The 21,155-nt window shown below is 33.3% G+C and overlaps 1 protein-coding gene across 13 annotated transcripts in view; it reads right to left on the bottom strand.

The window, feature by feature from the left end:
* Positions 1-21,155, bottom strand: part of DMD (dystrophin) — a 2,153,717-nt gene that overhangs the window by 1,399,325 nt on the left and 733,237 nt on the right. For all 13 annotated transcript variants that reach the window (XM_015443662.3, XM_065538825.1, XM_065538826.1 and 10 more), the window contains 3 exons: positions 20,689-20,869; positions 7,156-7,301; positions 3,141-3,353 (listed from right to left, as the gene is read on the bottom strand). In XM_015443662.3, coding sequence (XP_015299148.3) covers positions 3,141-3,353; positions 7,156-7,301; positions 20,689-20,869 — 540 coding nt within the window. The remainder of the gene's footprint in view (positions 1-3,140; positions 3,354-7,155; positions 7,302-20,688; positions 20,870-21,155) is intronic.

The raw sequence follows: 21,155 nt of genomic DNA on the forward strand, positions 1-21,155 counted from the left end.
AATATCTCTCATCCATGATTCTTTGCCATATTACCTTTCTTTCTGCTGTTTCACTACTTTTAAAAAGTATGATTGAACTCTACTGTCTACATGAGTTTTCTTCCAATTTACTTAAATGTATATTGAAAATACATGCTCCACAGAAAGTTTCCCCTTTAATATGATGATTAATAATAATTTTTAAAGCACTTATCTAAGTCAGAGAACTTCAACATGATCACCTTGCTGTTGTCTTTCAAGTCTACATTTGCTCTTTTTCCACATCTTCACTGTCCTTGCTCAGGTCTTTTTTTTTTTTTTTTTGAGACGGAGTCTTGCTCCGTCACCCAGGCTGGAGTGAAGTGGCACAATCTTGGTTCACTGTAGCCTCCACCTCCCAGATTCAAGTGATTACTCCTGCCTCAGCCTCCCAAGTAGCTGGGACTACAGGTGTGCACCACCATGCCCAGCTAATTTTTGTATTTTTAGTAGAGACGAGGTTTCACCATGTTGGCCAGGATGGTCTTGATCTCTGGACCTCGTGATCTACCCACCTCGGCCTCTCACAGTGTTGGGATTACAGGTGTGAGCCACTATGCCTGGTCTGTTCAGGTCTTATTACTGACTCCATTAATGCACTGGCTCATTTTGATATCTGCTTCGGTCTTACCTCATTCTAATTATTGATCTACAGTGAAGCCAGGAATCTTCTCTTCTCCTCCTTCCTCTTGCCATGGGAGTGTTTTGAAAACACAAGTGGAATCATATTATTTCCCTCTTTAACCAATAGCAGTTTTTTCTTATTGTTATTGTTATCACTCTCATTATCATTAGATTAAAACTCAGATCGTAAAACGTGGCATCCAAGGCCATTCACTGTCTACTCCCAAACCAGTTTTCCAACCATAATATTTTATTAATCCCCATATATATTGTCTCCCCAATGTTGAACTTATTCCAGTTAACTGAAAATGCTGCGATGCTTTCTCAAGAACTCTTCCTTTCTCGGTATTATCTAACTAAATTCTACCTATTCAATCTATAGCAGAGATAATCTATGTTCCAATAATATTTCATAATCTTTTTTTCTAGTTTATGTTAGATTTCCTTCCTGCCTACTGTGACAACCTTTCCCATATTGCTTTATTTACCATGGAAGGCTGAATAATGTTACCCCCAAGATGTCTACACCCTAATCTCTGAAACCTGTGAGTACATTACCCAACATGACAGAAAGGACTTTGCAGATGTGATTACTTTAAGGATTTTGAGATGGGGAGATTATACTGGATCATCCACCTGGGCATAATGTAATCACAAAGGTCCTAATTAAAAGGAAGTCAACACAAGGAACAGGACAGGGAGAGGAAGAGGAGGAGGAGAGGTAGAATGAGAGGGAGATGGAGATAGAGAGGGAGAGAGAAACTGACACTGGACGATGTTACACTGCTGACACTGAAGATGGAGGATGGGGACATGAGCCAAGGAATGCTTCTAGAAGCTAAAAATGCCAAAAAACAGACTCTCTCAAAGCCTCCAAAACACACACAGTCCTGCTGACACCTTAATTTTAGCCCACTGAGACTAATTCTGAGCTTCTGACTTCCAGAACTGTAATAAATTTGTGTTGTTTGAAGCTATTAAATTTCTGGCAGTTTGTTAGGATGCCATAGGAAACGAATATATCTACATTCCTCCTTCGCTAGAATGTGGACTCACTGATGACAAGAGGCATGTAATTGTGTCCTCTTAGGCCACTGGTCGTGGTAAATAATAGATATTTTCATGCAGTATTTACATAGGTATGCATGTACACATATGTTTATAAGTAAAGACATACTATGCATTTAAGAATGTTTTAGGTTTGCTTAGTGCTTCGGTTTGTAAAAGGTAAGCACAAAAACTAAGTAGCTAGGCTGGGATTTAAATCCAGGAGCATCTTGTTGCAATGTTTTTCCATCATACCATAATGTTTTTGACATTTCCTTCCCAGTATTAACATTTTTCACAATAATTGACCACTCAAGGGACACATTACTTACCTCACTGAATAATTCAGGCTTTTAGATCTTAATGCAATTGTCGGTTTACTGTTTTTCTTTAGTTTGAGTGGTTATTACTATGATGGCACTATTCAAACAAATTAAGTCAAGAGGATTTGGTTTTAGGAAGAAGGTGATGGGGTAAAATTTAAGCATATAATTACAAATTCAACATGGTGATAAAATAATTACTATATCTTACATATGTAACATTAATATACATAACATGTTACATATGTGATATATGATTACTTTAGATATGTATATATGTACATGATATATAATTCAATTATATGCACATATATACACATATGTACACATTATATGTGTGTGTATATACATACATATGGAAGCTAAAAATGCCAATAAAACACATTCTCTTTTAAAGCCTCCAAAACAGACACAGTTCTGCTAACACCTTAATTTTAGCCCACAGAGACTAATTCTGAACTTCTGACCTCCAGAACTGTAATATAATAAATTATGTTGTTTGAAGCCATTAAATTTGTGGTAATTTCTTAGGAGTGTCACAGGACATTAATACACCTACATTTCTCCTACACATATACATATATGGAGTTATACATAATGGGATTAATATATAATACAATTTTATGATTATATCACTCTATTTTATATACATAATAGCACATGTAGACAGCATAGTTTACTCATACTTTTTATAATAGCAAAACAGCAGAAACAAAACGTAATATAGGAAATAATAATACACATACTATACATTATACATATACTAATGTATATATACATAACTGTTTCCTAGTCATAAGATAAATGATTACCTGCATCTTAAAAGACAACCAGACTAAATGAATGATTGGTTTTGAAAATCATTAAACTAAAAACATGTTTAATTCCTATTGGTAATGGTGAAAATAGCAAATTAATTCTACAAAAAACTGAGAAAATTCTTATTCTTTTCTTAGAAGGAATAAGCAAATCACCATCCTTTGTAAAAGACTCATGTCTTTTCATCTTATCACTAACTTTGAAAGATGCTGGAGGTCAAATGTTTGCGTACCTTTACAGTTTACAGTGTATTGTTAGGAAAATAACAAGTACATAAAAATGAGTGTAGAAAGTAAAATCTTGAATTACCTGAATTTTTCGGAGTTTATTCATTTGCTCCTCTAGCTTTTGACAATGCTCGGCTAGCTGGGAGGAGAGCTTCTTCCAGCGTGTCTCAATTTCTTCAAATTCTAATTGATATTTTCGGCTGATTTCAGAGGGGGCTTTCTTTGACATCTCTTTCACAGTGGTGCTGAGATAGTTTAGGCCACTTTGTTGCTCTTGCAGAGAACTTTGTAAAACCTCAAAAACAATTTTTTAAATACATTTATACTAATTGATGAATAATTGATGAGTTTTCATTAAATTAACTATACTTAAAATGAAATCTATGATTCAAACATGTAAACAAAGTAGATGATCTTATATCAGTTATAAACATCTAGTGGTAATTTAAATTTTACATATTATCCTAAGAGTAACCTGCATATTACTTAGTGATATTTTATTTAACACTCCCTATGCATTTTTCTAAACAATGTCAAATATATCTCAAAACTATATCTTACAGAGCCAAAGAGTTTTGGTGCATCTAATTTTACTGAATTAAGTATATATATATAACTAACAGCAGTTGTGATACAGTTAATGGAGTTGAAGTTAATTATACTGAGCTTTCAGGAAAGTAAACTCTACGCAAAACTATAGCTAATAATATTGATATATGCAATAGAAAAACTTACTGAATATGTACTTAATGTTTCATATTTTCAAAAAATGTTATTCTGTTATGTAGTATTATGGTGGGATTCAAGGATAATTTTGTGGAGAATTTATAAAATTTATTTATACTTATTCTGTATGACACATGAAATTTCTTACATTGGATGACAACTTTAGGCTTCCCCTGTTCAATATTTACTTAAATGTAACTTTCTCTTTATAAAATAATAAAGGTTCATTTAAAAAATGAAAAAAAGAGAACATTTTATGTAAATTATCAATTTGTTCTATGTATAGCTAAATATTAAATATATGATCATATATGCACACATACCCAGTTATTCTTTCTCACATAATTTGACCTATATCAACCAAAATTTGTCAAACATCTAACTTTTGTAGTTTCATAGTATCCTATGCCTATTTGGTGGTACTTAACTTGTTGGGTTTTTTTGTTTGTTTGTTTTTGTTTTTTTTTTTTTTTTTTGAGACGGAGTCTCGCTCTGTCGCCCAGGCTGGAGTGCAGTGGCCGCATCTCAGCTCACTGCAAGCTCTGCCTCTTGGGTTTACGCCATTCTCCTGCCTCAGCCTCCCGAGTAGCTGGGACTACAGGCGCCCGCCACCATGCCCGGCTAATTTTTTGTATTTTTTAGTAGAGATGGGGTTTCACCGTGTTAGCCAGGATGGTCTCGATCTCCTGACCTCGTGATCCACCCGTCTCGGCCTCCCAAAGTGCCAGGATTACAGGCTTGAGCCACCGTGCCCGGCCAACTTGTTTATTTTTACTTTACTTTTATTTCACTGTTTTAAATTGTTCCCCTGTGACTGATTATTTAGACAATACCTAGCATGTAACTACACTTTGAGCTAGGTTATTTTATTGGGAGCATTTGCCCTTGTCAATTTTTGTGTTTTTTCAAAAACAAAAATTGTAATGGCTTCTCTAGTTTAACAATTTCCATTATTAGTTCTACAAATTGATTTCTAGTTTTCCACTCATGTAAATTATGTTTATCTCTAACTACCTACCTATCTATCTATCCATCCATCCATCAATGTCCTATCTATCTCCAGTTCCATTTACATCTTTGAGTGTATTCTGATTATTTCTGTAAGATATAGACTTCCTGGAAATTATATTAACATTGTTGTATGTTATTAGGATGCACTGAAGTGTTAACCTCAGTAAAATTCATATTGAGTTTACATTTCCAGCAGTAAGAGAGAATTTTTAGTTCACCACTTCCAAATCCATACTTATATCTTTTGTGTGTGTGTACACAATTTAGTATGTAAAAAAGTTACCTCATTTTGTAACTTTTTTTTTACTTCTTCCTTTACAATTTAAGTTACAATTATTCATAGATTTATTATTCATATATGTCTCTTTTTGGAGGATACCTTACTCAAGACTTTCTTCCTTACTCACAGAAAAAAAAAAAAAAAAAAAGTTTCCTTGGTATCATATTTCCTTAAAATTGTCTCTGGTGTTTTTACAATGACTGTGATTGCTTCCATTGATTTTTAAGCTTCTCTACCTCAATTTTTATAACATTATTATTTTAAACATTTTCCAAAGTTTACACTTCCCCACATTTTTGAACATTCTATTGTATGTGGTTTTTATTTTGGTGTAACTTTGGGGGAAATGTTCATACCTTATTTTTTTTGTTAATTAATACATTTCCCAATAATATTTATGAACGATTATTTTCTTTCCTATTTTTTTTCAGTGGAAATAGTGTCTTCTGCTCATCTAATTGCCTTTTCTTGTGTGTTTTCTTCACTTTCCTTATTGTTGCACGTTTTTATTCTTATTTTTTTAAGTTTACTAGTTCTATTAGGCCACACATTTTTCCAAATAGACTTTGGAATCATTATGCCAAGCATTAAAAACTGCAACAAAAGGAAACAAAAAAGGCTAAACAACTACCATTTGGTATCACAGAATATCTAAATAGGACAATATATAACGAAAGCTGCTTAAATATATTTTCCTTTGAATACATTACTTCAAAAAAATATTTAATTCTCAGGAAAAGATTCTATACGATAAAGTTAAAATTTGAATTTTTAAAACATTTTTCTTAAAGGGCACATATTATCTCAGCTTCTAAATATAACTCGTATGTTTTCATGTCTTAAGAAATAAAAAGTTATTGAATATATTATGCAGTATTTTAAAGTTAGTAGGAAAAGGGCTAGACACAGTGGCTCATGCCTGTAATCCCAGCACTTTGGGAGGCTGAGGCAGACATATCATCTGAGGTCAGGAGTTTGAGACCAGCCTGGCCAACATAGTGAAACCCCATCTCCACTTAAAAAATACAAAAGTTAGCTGGGTGGGGTGGCACGTGCCTGTAATTCCAGCTACTCAGGAGGCTAAGGCAGGGGAATCGCTTGAACCCGGGAGGCGTAGGTTGCAGTGAGCCAAGATAGCACTACTGCACTCCAGCCTAGGCAACAAGAGTGAAACTCTGTCTAAAAATAAAACAAAACAAATAAAGTAGGAAAAGTATTCTAAAATCTCTTACAAATTATTTCTTTCATTTCCCTTATTAGTATATCTTTCCTGATACAAGGATGTTAAAAAATGTAGCTATTAGAATTCAAATATCTCATTACATTATTACATAAAATTAATGTTTAAGTTTAAACTAATTTTATAAATATAGGCAGACCTCCATATTTGTGGATTCTGAATCAGTGGATTCAATCAACTACTAATAGATAATATTCGAAAAACATAATTACAACTGTACTCAACATGTAAGACTTTTTCATTGTTACTACTTCCTAAATAATATAGTATAACATCTATTTTCATAGTATTTACATTGTATTAGATATTAGAAGTAATCCAGAGATGAGTTAAAGTATATGGGACGATGTGCGTAAGTTATATGCAAATATTACACCATTCATATCAAGGACTTGAGCATCTGTGGATTCTGATATTCATAGGAGTTCCTGGAACCAATTCCCCATGGATACAAAGGGATGACTGTACACTGATTTTACCCGTATGTTTGAGAATGTGACAGGAGTTACAAATAAAGAAGCAAAAGTGGGGAATAAAACAATGGTGTTTCTAATAATCAAAATCAATACGTCTGAAAATGCATGCTAAATTAAAAATATACTTCACAAATAGATCACACAATTGTTTTCAAAAACTGCATATATATATATGCCTGTATACATATATCCATAGATAGAGTGTATGCATAAATAATACTTTAAACTCTCATTTTCATTTGCTCAATGGGCAAACTACCATACTTGCCAGAATTAATTAAATTCTATTATTATTTAAAGGTTCTATCAATGTGAATGCTTGATAAGCATGCTTTATTGCTTTGACATTCAAATATTCACAGACCTGCAATTCCCCGAGTCTCTGCTCCATGATTTCATAGTCGGTGACACTAAGTTGAGGTATGGAGAGTTTGGTTTCTGACTGCTGGACCCATGTCCTGATGGCACTCATCGTCTCCTGATAGCGCATGGGTGGCAAAGTGTCAAAAACTTTATCAAAAGGGAAAAAATAATGAGAATCATTAACTGTTTCACACTTTGCCATGTTTTCCTACATTGTCAGCAAACTCAATTATATCACTAGTTTCAAATATTAACAAAATTAGAACATCTGAAAAATGTATTTGAATACGATTATGATTATGAAGATATATTCCTGCTACATGTGTAGTATGCCAGGGTCCTTATATATGTTACATTAAATTCACAAAACCACCTGGAAAATCTATATTGTTCAATTCATTTTATAAGGTCAGGAAACAGAAAAACAGAGAAGCTGAGTCATTTGCCCAAGGTGATACAGATGGTATTTGGAGAAACCGAGCAGAGTCCAATTGTATCTGATATTGAAAGGCTACTGTCTTTCAGTGTTATCATTTGCCTTTGGAAAAAAATAGTATCATTATCCAAAGCCCTTGATTTTTAAATTACATCATGTCATGTCTAATTTTACTGAAACAAAAACCATTTATGTATGCTTTATATGTATCAAGAACTCTAATAAAAATCCCATATATATATTATCATTCTTAACTCTTATAATAAACCTGTGAGGTACATACATTGTTAATCCCAATTGCAATTGAGAAAACAGGCTATTAAAGAGGCATATGTGTGTGTGTATGTATATAGTTTTATATGCACAATTATAATACATAAGTATATTAGGGAAAGTATTATAGAGATATACAGTATGTGTATACATACAAGTTTATATGTTTTAAAGTATGTGTGTATATGTATCTATATGAAATGTGACTTAAGTAGCTACATTGACCATGTTGAAAGAGATTAGACACAAGATTGAGAATGCTGCAGAGAACTGTAAACTATATAAAGGACAAAACATTTTATGGATAATCCCAAAGAAATTCTAGAATTAAAGATATAGTAAGTGAAAAGTAAGAACTAAGTGCATGGGTTTAACAGCAAATTTGACAGGGGTAAATAGAGAATTACTAAACCTTAAGATTCAGAAGCAAATACCTGGAATGAAACATGGAGACACAAAAAGATAGAAAACACAGTAAAATGGTCTACTATATATGCATCCCAGAATGTGGGAGAAGCCATATTTAAACAGATAATGACTAATGTTTCTAAATACATGAAATCACAATGCAAAGTCCTGGTTTACATCATCACATCAAATAACATAATCTAAATCATATTATTTTAATTGCTGGTATGTGAATGTCATTTCAATACACCAATTCCTTCTACACTAAATGAGAAGACTATAGGAAAGTATTTTGCATGTATTTAATGTAGTATTCAGATGGTTGCGATAATTTTAGAGTGTGTTGGCAATGGATACTGAAATGTTAGAAATGGGTAATTTTATTCAATATGCTTATATTGCAATTATTTGGGAACTCATAAAAATGTTATGAGATTATACTTAATCTAAGCACTTTTGATTTCTTATTAAAAGATCTTTGTGGTAGTTAAAATCCCACTGTTTTAATTTATATAAATAATATGTTTCTCTATTAACCAGATGCATTTTTTATTTTTCCATAAGTTATTGGGGGTACGGGTGGTATTTGGTTACATAGGTAAGTTCTTTAGTGGTGGTTTGTGAGATTGTGGTGCACCCATCACCTGAGCAGTATATACCATACCCTATTTGTAGTCTTTTATTCCTCCCCCTAACCTTCCCCAAAAGTCCCCAAAGTCCATTATATCATTCTAATGCCTGTGTGTCCTCATAGATTATCTCCCACTTATCAGCGAGAACATGCGATGTTTGGTTTTCCATTCCTGAGTTACTTCACTTAGAATAATAGTCTCCAATCTCATTCAAGTCACTGCAAATGCTATTTATTCATTCCTTTTTATGACTGAGTCATACTCCATCATATATACATACATACATATAGACACACACACACATATATGTATATGCATATATATATACACACACACACACACACACGCACCACAGTTTCTTTAACCACTCATTCAGTGATGGGCATTTGGGTTGGTTCTACAATTTTGCAATTGTGAATTGTGCTGCTATAAACATGCATGTGCAAGTATCTTTTTTGAATAATGACTTATTTTCCTCTGAGTAGATACCCAGTAATGGGATTGCTAGATCAAGTGGTAGTTCTACTTTTAGTTATTTAAGGAATCTCCACACTATTTTTCATAGTGGCTGTACTTGTTTACATCCCCACCAGCAGTGTACAAGTGTTCCCCGATCAACACATCCATGCCAACATGTACTATTTTTAAAATTTATTATTATTACCATTGTTGCAAGAGTAAGACGGTATCATATGTGGTTTTGATTTGCACTTCCCTAATCATTCGTAATGTTAGCATTTTTCATATGTTTGTTGGTCATTTGTATATTTCCTTTGGAGAACTGTCTATTCATGTCCTTAGGCCACTTTTTGATGGGATTGTATTTTTCTTACTGATTCGAATTTGTTACAGATTCTGGATATTAGTCCTTTGTCAGATGTATAGATTGTGAAGATTTTCTACCACTCTGTGGGTTGTCTGTTTGCTGTTTCTTTTGCCATGCAAAAGCTTTTTAGTTTAAATTAGGTCCCAGCGACTTATCCTTGTTTTTATTACATTTGCTTTTGGGTTCTTGGTCACGAAATCCTTGCCTAAGCCAATGTCTAGAAAGGTTTTTCCAATGCTATCTTCTAGAATTTTTATAGTTTCATGTCTTAGGTTTAAGTATTTAATCCATCTTTAGTTGGTTTTTGTACAAGGTGAGAGATGAGGGTCCAATTTCATTCTCCTACATGTGGCTAGCCAATTATTCCAGCACCATTTGTTGAAAAGGGTGTCCTTTCCTGACTTTATGTTTTCGTTTGCTTTGTTGAAGATTGGTTAGCTTTAAGTATTTTGGTTTATTTCTAGGTCCTCTATTCTGTTCCATTGGTCTATGTGCCTATATTTATACCAGTACCATGCTGTTTTGGTGACTATGGACTTTTAGTATAGTTTGAAATCAGGTAGTGTGATGCCTCCAGATTTGTTCTTTTTTGTTTAGTCTTACTTTGGCTGTGCAGGCTCCTTTTTGGTTCCACGTGAATTTTGGAATTGTTTTTTTCTAATTCTGTGAAGAATGATGCCAATATTTTGATGTGAATTGCACTGAATTTGTAGATTGCTTTTGGCAGTATGGTCATTTTCACAATACTGATTCTACCCATCTTTGAGTATGGGATGTGCTTCCATTTGTTTGTGTCATCTATGATTTCTTTCAGCAGTGTTTTGTAGTTTTCCTTGGAGAGGTCTTTCGACTCTTTGGTTAGGTATATTCCTAAGTTTTTGTTGTTGTTGTTTTATTTTATTTATTTATTTATTTTGCAGCTATTGTAAAAGGGGTTGAGTTCTTGATTTGATTATCTGCTTGGTCACTGTTGTTATATAGAAAAGCTACTGATTTGCGTACATTAATCTTGTATCTGGAAACTTTGCTGAATTATTTTATCAGTTCTAGAAGCTTTCTGGAGGAGTCTTTACGGTTTTGAAGGTAAACGATCATACAGTCAGTAAACACTGACAGTGTGACTTCCTCTTTACCGATTTGGATACCCTTTATTTCTGTCTCTCGTCTGACTGCTCTGGCTAGGACTTCTACTACTATGTTGAAGAGGAGTGTCGAGAGTGGCAGATGCATTTATTTGATTGCTAGATGATTACAAATAAACGAAGTCCAAAAGGGACCTTATAAATAACAGTGAAGTAAAGTGAAGTATTTAGTTACAACGAAGCAAATGATTGTGTCTGAGATGTAATTTCAGCAAATGATCTAGAAGGAGAGGGGACTATGGGCAGACACAAGGTGGTATGTTGGATGAACCATAAGCTTCATAAAAATTGGTTTAATTGAACTTGAACATGTCTCCTCTTTAACTTCTGGTTTAATGAAAATTGAAACACTTCAGTCTCTGAATTATTGATTTTTTTCTGTATAACTTCTGATCGGTATTCAGGTACAAGACTTGAAGTCTCCCCACTGAGATCTAAATCAAAATTCCACTCTGTTTTGACAGAAGACAGAACTACTTGTAAAAGTGGAAAGTGCAGAAAAAAATTAGCCCCAAAAACTATGGAGATGATACAGGCCATCAGAAAACAATGAAGAAATGAGCTACTAAGTGAGCTACATATTTTCAAAGATTACTGACCATTAAAATATCAGCTATATTTTTGAAAGTTATACAATAAGGTAACAAAGATTGTTTATATACATCTTTTTTTCTTTGAGACAGGGTCTCTGCCAGGCAGGACTGCAGTGGTGCAATCATGGCTCACTGCAGCCTCGACCTCCCAGGCTTGACCGATCCTCCCATCTCAGCCTCCCGAGTAGCTGGGACTACAGGCACATGCCACCATGCCAGGTTAATTTTTTTTTTTTGTAGAGATAAGGTTTCCCTATGTTGCCCAGGCTAGTCTCAAACTCCTGTACTCAAGCCATCCTCCTGCCTCAGCCTTGTAAAGTGTTGAGATTACAGGTGTGAGCCACCGTACCTGGCCTTTACATACATCTTAAATATGATTAAAATTACCTGCCTTTTACAATATGTTTATGCTGTCATTATTTACATATTCACAGAATTTAATTCATTAACATTATTTTAACAATGAAAATGTATGTTTAATATGTTTAAATAGAAAATATCAAATTTACATCAAATTTGAACTCACTGAGAATTCAGTATTTTCCTCAGAATCATAAGCACTGGTTATAATATAAAGTTTTAATTTTATCATAGTCATAATTCAGAGCTCATAGTTTTCATTCAATCCATTCTCCAGCCCCTAACACAATTGAGGCTGAGTGATTATCTGTCAATTACTTCTGAGTGCCAAAGATGAGTAACATACATGGGATGACATCCTTTCATTTGCTACTAGTCTTCTATTCAATAGACCTTTACAATTTTTATTGCATGTATCTACGCTAAATGGTCCAACAACTGAATCTCATGGGAATCACTTCATATTGGTAAACTATAATTAAAACATGCATATTTTTAATTCCTCCTTGCATTCCAATCTTTACCCTAATTTGGTATTAAATTCATTTGAAACTGATCATTTCAAAAAATCTAATCTCTTGGGAATTCTTTTGTAGATTTAACAAATAAACTTCCAAAGATTAGTTGGGGAATCTGTCCATCTAATGTAGTTTCTGGGGCAAGCTGGAAAACAAACAAACAAAAAAATACACTCCTACAAACATAAATATCACAATTTCTTTTTCTGATTTTCTTATGTGGAATGTAATGACACTATGTAATGACAGCAAGGATTGCTATCAAGGTTCAGGAAATGCTTGACAAATTTACAATGATTTAGAGTATCTCATTTAAACCATGCATGCCAGGGAATGCCAGTGAAGAATTCTAAATCTGTTTTGGATAAGAAGAAAGAAAAAGTCTTACACAGGAGCCAATGAACCCAAGGGCAAACTCAGTATGAGCTGCCCAACCTACTAGTCGGCGAGATATGTGTAGATGCTGCCCTTGTGATCCCAACATAGGAGCAGAAATAGACCAGTTCCATCTAGGGAAATTCACTTTTTTTCCTTTTATGTAGAAATAGAGATTAATAATCCAACAGATAAGTTTATCTTTACTGACAGCAATAAGACAATAAACATATCCAATCTAATAACCTACCATCTTAAAAGACCTCAAGAGTTCTACTGACATCATTAGACTCAGCACAGACTCAGGAAAAATATGGCCTGAAGATTTAACATTTAGCCAATATATTGCTTATAAATATGTAACTTTTATCTCAAAAGAAAGTATTCATATGACAGTTTCTACTATTCTGTTGCTAAAGGACCATTTTTAAAATGCAGATATCTTTTGTGTTATTAGTGAAATATATTCAACAAAATTAAAATTACATAAGTGATCACAAGCTTGGAAACATGCACTATAAATTACTGGGAAAATAAAAATTAAGAGCTCCTATCCTATACTACTGTTTATCTTGAAAAGTAAAAAATGTATATATTCCATTAATATCTACACATTTAATATAGCCATGTGGGGGATGGAAGTGATAAAGTATAGGCAAACTGACATCTAAAATTATAGTATAGGAATATAAAAAAGAAGTTTTCTGAACCTTTTGTTTAAAAACTGCTTGTCTTTAACTCTGAAAAGAGGGAGGGGCTAAAGGGAAAAGAAGCGAGAAAAAAGAGGAGAGCAAAGGACAGACCAAGAGAGACAAAGCAAGACTATTTTGTTTCAAACAAAAGAGCTAAGTATGAAATTAGATGCTACGTTTTCTAATACACATGAGTCTATGTCAAGGGCAAACCACTTTAACTGGAAAGCAAAGTAAACAGAGACCTCTATTGAAAATTCTGAAAGACATAACTGTCATGATAAAGAGATCCCAGAACGGTCGGTTATATATGACACTTCACTGAAAAAAAAAAATCTCTCCTCTTAAAAAATAGAACTACTCAGCAAATAGGCACTTAAGCATCAGAGAATGTACAGTAGAGAGAAGGAAGACATAACTGCGCCAACCAATAAGGTAGCAACCGGCCACGTGGCCATTAAGCACTTGAAATAGGGCCAGTTTGAGTTGAGATGTTCTGTATACATAAAGACACATGAGATATTGGACAATTCATACAAAAAGAATGTAAACCTTTTTCTACATTTTAAAATTTTGATTCTATGTTGAAACAATAATATTTTGAAATGGCTTTTACCTGTTTATCTGTTAATGTGGTTTCTAGAACATTTAAAATTAAATATATGGCTCATATTATTTTTCTATTGGATAGTGCTTATATAGAAGCTGGAAAAGGCTCCCACGTAATCCATTTGGGGAGAGAAAGAGATGATATGTTAGTAGTCCTAATAGCGACAGCATTTAAAAACATGTAAAGTCCTGTTGAGAATATTAAATCGAGTCCAACTTGAATTCCCCATCATTACCTGTGGGGGAAAAAATGCATTACACATATGTGTAGAAGTTGAACTAATGACATATATCTACTGTGGAAAAATGCTCAACTTGAGTCTTTAATTCCATACCAACCAGATCCCACCTTTTTCCTATTCCCCGTGATCAATCTAAAGTCAAGGAGATAATGCAATCAGCAAAGGCTCCAAACTTTATTAAATAACATAGAACATGACAAAAGTAAGCATTTCTCTAAAATGTGAACACTGGAAAAGGTGTCAAGAAATAAGACAGGACCCATGATATATGATGATTAACATACTAGAAATGGTCCTTCAGATAATTAGAAGTGCAAGGAAGTTTGAGTATAACTTGAATTTCTAATGCCAACATATAAGTTGTTTCCTTAGTTTGAAATACAAGTATCTTTGTGATTAGGAATTCAATCAACATTTTAGCCCAATTTTCTATCAAAATCAATATTCTATCCTCCAATCTAAATATGCCATTTAATTACTTCACGCCTTTTTGCTTATGCCACTTGCTCTGTTGTAAGTTCCTGCTGCTCAGGCTCCATTCTTACAAAGGGCACTAGGTGTGGTCTGACATGAGTGAAATAGATGGGTTTATAGGAATTTGATGTAAGGCCACCTTAGAATTTGTTTTAAAAGTCATAAAACTCCAATGAACCAACTGAAATTGGGGTCATTTTCATAAGTACTGCTCTGTTTTTCACCTCCTGGACAACTGATTTATTTTCCAGGACAGCTGTTTTTTTTCTAACCAACTTTGTGTAAGTATAAACTACCACACTACAGAAATATTTATTAGAATGTAAGAGTTTTTTCTTTTGCTGAATTTTCCCTCTTTTTCTAAAAGTAGCTCTATCCACTTAGCAATCCTATTTTCAAAATATCCTGTTAAACTATTTTATATTTAACTAACAAATAATAATTCTATGTATTTATGGGGTATGTGATGTTTTGATCTGTGTATGCATTGTAAAATATTCGCTCATGTTAATTAACATATTAATCACCTCACCAACTTATCTTTTTTGTGATGAGGATATTAAAATCTATTCTTTTACTAATTTTGAAATACAGATTTTTATTAACTGTGCCCACCACGCAATACAAGCGATCGCTAGAATTTATTCCTCCAGTGTAAGTGAAACTTTCTAGCCTTTGATCAACATTTTCCCTTTCCCAACCTTCCTCTCCCCCGCAGTCTCTGGTAACTACCTCTTATTATGTTTCTATAATTTGACTTTTTTTTTTATTCCTCATGTAAGTGAGATCATATAGTATTTGTCTTTCTTTGCCTGGCTCATTTCAGCTAGCGCAATGTCCTCCAGTTCCATCTACATGGTGGCAAATCACAGAAATTCCTTCTTTTTAAAGACTGTATAGTATTCCATTGTGTATATATGCCATATATAGACATTGGAATATATATATATATATATATAACTATATATGTATATCACTATATATAATCTATATATCAGTATATATGTATATCACTATACATCTATCTATGTGTGTGTGTGTATATATATATATCACATTTTCTTTATCCTTTCACCCTGTGATAGACATTTAGGTTGTTTCCACATCTTGGCTGTTATGAATAATGCTGAAACGGATATGGCATGGACAACAAAAGCAAAAACAGACAAATTAGATTGCATCAAACTAAAAAGCTTCTGCACAGAAAACAAAACTATTAACAGAGTGAAGAGGCAGCTCACAGATCAAGATAAAATATTTGCAAATCAAATATCTAGTAAGGGGTTAATATCCAAAATATATAGAAAACTCACAGAACTCAACAGCAAGAAAACAAATAACCTGATTAAAAAACGGGCAAGGGATATGAACAGACATTTCTTGAAATAAGAGGCACCAATGGCCAACAGATATGTGATAAAATGCTCAACATCTATAAACATCAGAAAAATGTAAAAATCACAACGATGTGTTACCTTACATATGTTAAAATTAGAACAGCCACTTTCAAAATAATGAAAGATAAATGTTGGAGAGGCTGTGGAGAAAAGAATACTTGTACACTGTTGGTGGGAATGTAAATTAGTACAGCCATTTTGGAAAACAGTATGAGGTTCCTGTCACATAATTTGTGTGTGTGTGTGTGTGTGTGTGTGTGTGTGTATATGTGTGTGTGTGTATGCATATGTATACACACACACACACTATGTATATATACATATATACATATATATATGTATAGCTTTAACTTGGCATTTAGCAAGTTTTCCCATGATTCTTGAGGTCAGTGAACAATTCTTCTATCTCACAATGAGCACATAGCTTGCTTAAATAAATATGTGTGCTATTCTTGCTCTTGATGGTATTGATAAAAATAACACAATTTTAAAAGGAACATTTACAGTTTATCTGTTTTCTGGAGTGAAGGAGCAATGCAACAGAGTATGTGTCTACTGGAACAAAAGATTCCTTTGCCTAGATGTATTAAAAATAAAATTTAAAAATAAAAAAAATTAAATTTTAATAAAGTAAATGAGGTCAATTTCCTGACCTGCAGCTAGAAAAGTTAGTTCACATCAATCTTTGTTTTAATTCCCAGTCTCAGCGTCCTAACAGGGAGGGGTAGAGACAAACCACAGAGCTTCAAATTATGGCCATGGAGAGCATCCTTGCTGCCTACCCTAAAATTTTCTTCTACTGTCTCTGTAAGAGGTAAGAGTTATTTTCTTTCAATTCTGGCAAGAATATCTTCCCCACTACATCTCCCCAGATCGTCACATCTTCAAGGGTTGAACTGGTTTTCCTTAATCTTATCACAACTGTAGTTTAAGGTTCAATGGACTCTCCTCTGTGTGGCTATTCTTTCCACAAGTCTTCCTGCTTCTCCTGACTTGTATTCCATTTCTCCCTTACATACCAGCTAGAGGGTTTTTCAAAAATACAAATAAGGTTACTTAATTTCCTCAATTGAAATTCTTTTGGAAATGTCAACTGCTCTTAAAATCCAAACCTCTTATAGAAGTTTATGGGGGCCTTGAGCCATTCTACCCTCATCTTGTCCTAATCTTTCCTTGATTTTTTACGTTCCAGCCCTTCTGGCCTCCCTTATGTCTTTTGGACATACCAAGCCCTCATTTTTCACCTTTGGTTATTTGTGTTTCTTTTCATTTCTCCTAATGTCCTTTCTCCAACTTATCACACAGCTGGCACCTGCACATTCTCCAGGTTTGGCTCTAACATCATCTCCCCAGAATCACGGTTTCAGACCCCAAAGTAATTATATTCTGTAATAATATTCAGATATTCAATTTTATTATCTTTCTTTCAATAAGCTCCATGAAGACATATTGCTCTTTATTTTCTCCACCAAGTATATTACCTAGTGCCCAGCACTTTTATGGCATATACCAGGTGTTCAAAAATATTTCTTGAATTTGTTAGTGAATAAGTGAGCAAGACACTGTTCTGAAAGAAATCTAATGGTGTAGAACAGAAGAGAATCATTTTGAAACTTTAGAACAGACAAAACACTGGCTATGTCATAACTAATATTGCCATTTTCTCCATTTTTGCAAAACTAAACCAAACCAACAAAATCCCTAATAATCATGGTGACATGATTTCCACATTGCTAATGAAAGAAACTCAAATTATATCCCAAACATTTTTCCTTATTTACATTTAGAAATAAGTGTTCATTTTTATCTTTGTTGAAACAATTATCTACAACAGACTAGATGCTGTGTTTCTATATTCATCTAGCATATAACACGGGTTTACTGGTCTTCAGTTTCTAGAAAAGTATTTTATCAATTGTCATGGGAAACAATTCCACCCCCTCATCCTCCCAGACCTAGGCAACCACTAATCTTATTTCTGCCTCTACAGATTTGCCTATTGTGGTCATTTTATATCAAGAGAATCATATAACATATGGTCTTTTGTGACTGGCTTCTTTCGCTTAGCATAATGTCTTCAAGGGTAATCCATACTGTAGCGTGTATCAGTACTTCATCCCTTTTTATTACTCAGTAACATTGCCTTGTATGGATGTGCCCGTTTTCTTCATATACTCATCAGTGGATGGGCATTTGGGTTTATTCTATGTTTTGGCTATTATGCATAATGTTGTTATGAACATTCATGTATATGATCTAGTTCTTATAGCATCCCATTATCCATCCTTTCAGTTATTCAAACCCCATTAGCTTACCTGTGACATAGGTGTAATAAAAAACAAATACTCAATGTGTTTCTCTCTGAGGGTTAGGTAAAATGATGTACAAATTAGTTATGTATAGACTAAAAAGTACTTTGAAAATAGAAAGAATTTTATCTTTTTATATTATTTTCTCGTACCACTTATGTCAGATAACGACTACCAATTCCTTATACCATTTCTCACCACTGAAAGTATATTTTAAAAGCCAGGTTTTTGTGTGAAAAAGCTAGTTTAAAAAAGTAAAGAGGAAATAAATGTCATTATGGGTGCCTAGGCACTTTCGTTGGCTCTTATTTCCTGCATACTTAGTATGTCCGAAGTACTGTGGAGTAACACAAGAAATGAGATTTGCTCCCTGGTGCCAATTTGGGGACAATGCTTACACATGTGCAGTTATTTGAAATAATTACAAATTAACAAAATAAACTGCTATGTAATTTCATATGCTACATTTTTCATTCACTATATATATTCCATATTTAATTAAAGGGTTATTTATTAATCTAGACAAGCATTCCAAAAGGGTGAATAATAACATTCAAGATGTGCTGGTAGAGTGGAAATGGGGACAACTTATTTAAATATAAATGCAGTGAAAAAGTTAGGAAGATTTATAAACAATCATCATGTGTAGGTATGCAATTTAAAAGAGAAGACAGATGATAGTGATAGATGGACAGATAGCTGTATGAACAGAGATGATATACTGTTACATATTTATTCTGTGACATCATAGACAAATCTCAATTACCAAACCTTGCTATTCTGAACATCTTTAAAGTAAACTATAAAAAGTTGAACTTTAATGTGATTAAGAGGAATATATAAAGTAATTTCCAGTGGAAAGACACTTTTGCCCAACAATTACTGCATAGCCACTAAGTGTATTTAACTTTAAGGGGGGGGTTATGTATTGTATGACAAGTGAAAATACATTATTGTTAAATAGGTCAATATTTGAAAATCTAGGACATTTAAAATATTTTCCCAAATTGATTTTACAGAGGCACAGCAACGAGTATACTGAAATCCACTAGAGGGAGCTGGTATTATTTATAAAGTTTTACTACCTGTACAGGAAAATAAACCTCTTAGCAAAAACGACTTTGAAGTACAAAAAAAAAAAAAAAAAAAAAAAAAAAAAAAAAAAAAAAAAAGTATCCTTTGCTTTATTTAGTTCATTTCATTTTCATAAAAATGAAAAGCTGGGAAATGAGAAAAGCTTTGTGCACCACCACATTAATTCTGGAAATGATATTATACGGTGAATTCTTTAAATATTTACAAAGAAAAGCAATAGGATAATGTATTCTCCAACTAATTAAAGTTGTAGTAGAAAACAAACACATGTTCCTGTGCTTCTCATAACAAATTTGGGGCAGAGATTTTTTTTCAGAAAAATACTTTTATCTTAATGCCTTCAAACCCAATTTTACTCAATAATTTTTTGTGTGTGCACATGAACACATATATGCATGTATATAGTGAATCAAAAACCCATATACTATTTCATAAAGGTGGTCATGAATCTGTCTCTGAAAAGAATGTCTTAAAATTAAGATGATGAGTAGGGATATTTTGGAGCAAATACTATGTATTAACATCATCTTATTAAAGCAATTCAGTGAGAGACAAAAGAAACATCTTGAAAAATTTGCTAGTCACATGGTATGAATTTGCATAATTGCTCCACTTTTATCTTTTATCATCAAAGGAAAAAATAGGATTTATGTAATTATAGTGATCCAGTAGTAAAATGTAGCCCAAAGAATAATTTGTCCTTTGCTTAGTTTCAGTTGCCACATGTATGCTAAAGCTATAATACTCTTCAGATAAACTGACAGAAGTATTAGAAGATGCCTAGCAAATATCCTTGTATGTACAGCGAGCTAGACTTAATGAAAGTGTATTCATATGACCTCAACTGCTCTTTTATTTTCTTCTATATTCAAAACATCTGATTTTGAAATCTACAATCCACCAAGGAGAAGCTATGCCCACATAAAACATCTTTTATTTGTTTCTCAAAGTCAGATATTATTGTGAGGACAAAAAAAAAAAATCTAAAGACAGCTTATCTGCTACACCAGTATTTCATTCCTTGTTAATATAGGTTGTAGGGAGAACGGTTCCATTGACAGAAATCATTGTTTCATGTTAGTACTTTCCGGATTTCCCCACAAATAACCAATTTGGAAAATGTCAAGTTAGCCATTTTAGGCTTTTTACTTACTTGTCTGTAGCTCTTTCTCTCTGGCCTGCATATCAGAAAAGACTTGGCTAAAATGATTTGTAAAGGCCACAAAGTCTGCATCCAGGAACATGGGTCCTTGTCCTTTCTCTTTCAGGGTTATGCTTTGAATTTTTAATCGTTCAATTTGAGGTTGAAGAGCTGATAGCCTGTTGACTTCATCCTGTGCCATAGAATATGGAAAGTAACACTTTTATTTTGCATACATTACATTTTGTAAAAGAAGGTATTAAAAAGCAGTAAGGCAAGTTTAGCTTAATACCCTTGACAAATATCTGATAAAAAAAATATCCATGACAGTGTAGACAAGCCTCTATCACAGACCATCCATTTAAGGATACATTGGCTCTTTGTTCAGTACGTATCATCCTATATAATGATATTTAAATTTCAAGATGACATAATGTAGAGCATTAATGGGTATGAATGTGTGCAGTGAAAAGTACTAT

This window comes from Macaca fascicularis, chromosome X, assembly GCF_037993035.2.
Source record: "Macaca fascicularis isolate 582-1 chromosome X, T2T-MFA8v1.1".
In the NCBI taxonomy this organism is placed as follows: domain Eukaryota; kingdom Metazoa; phylum Chordata; class Mammalia; order Primates; family Cercopithecidae; genus Macaca; species Macaca fascicularis.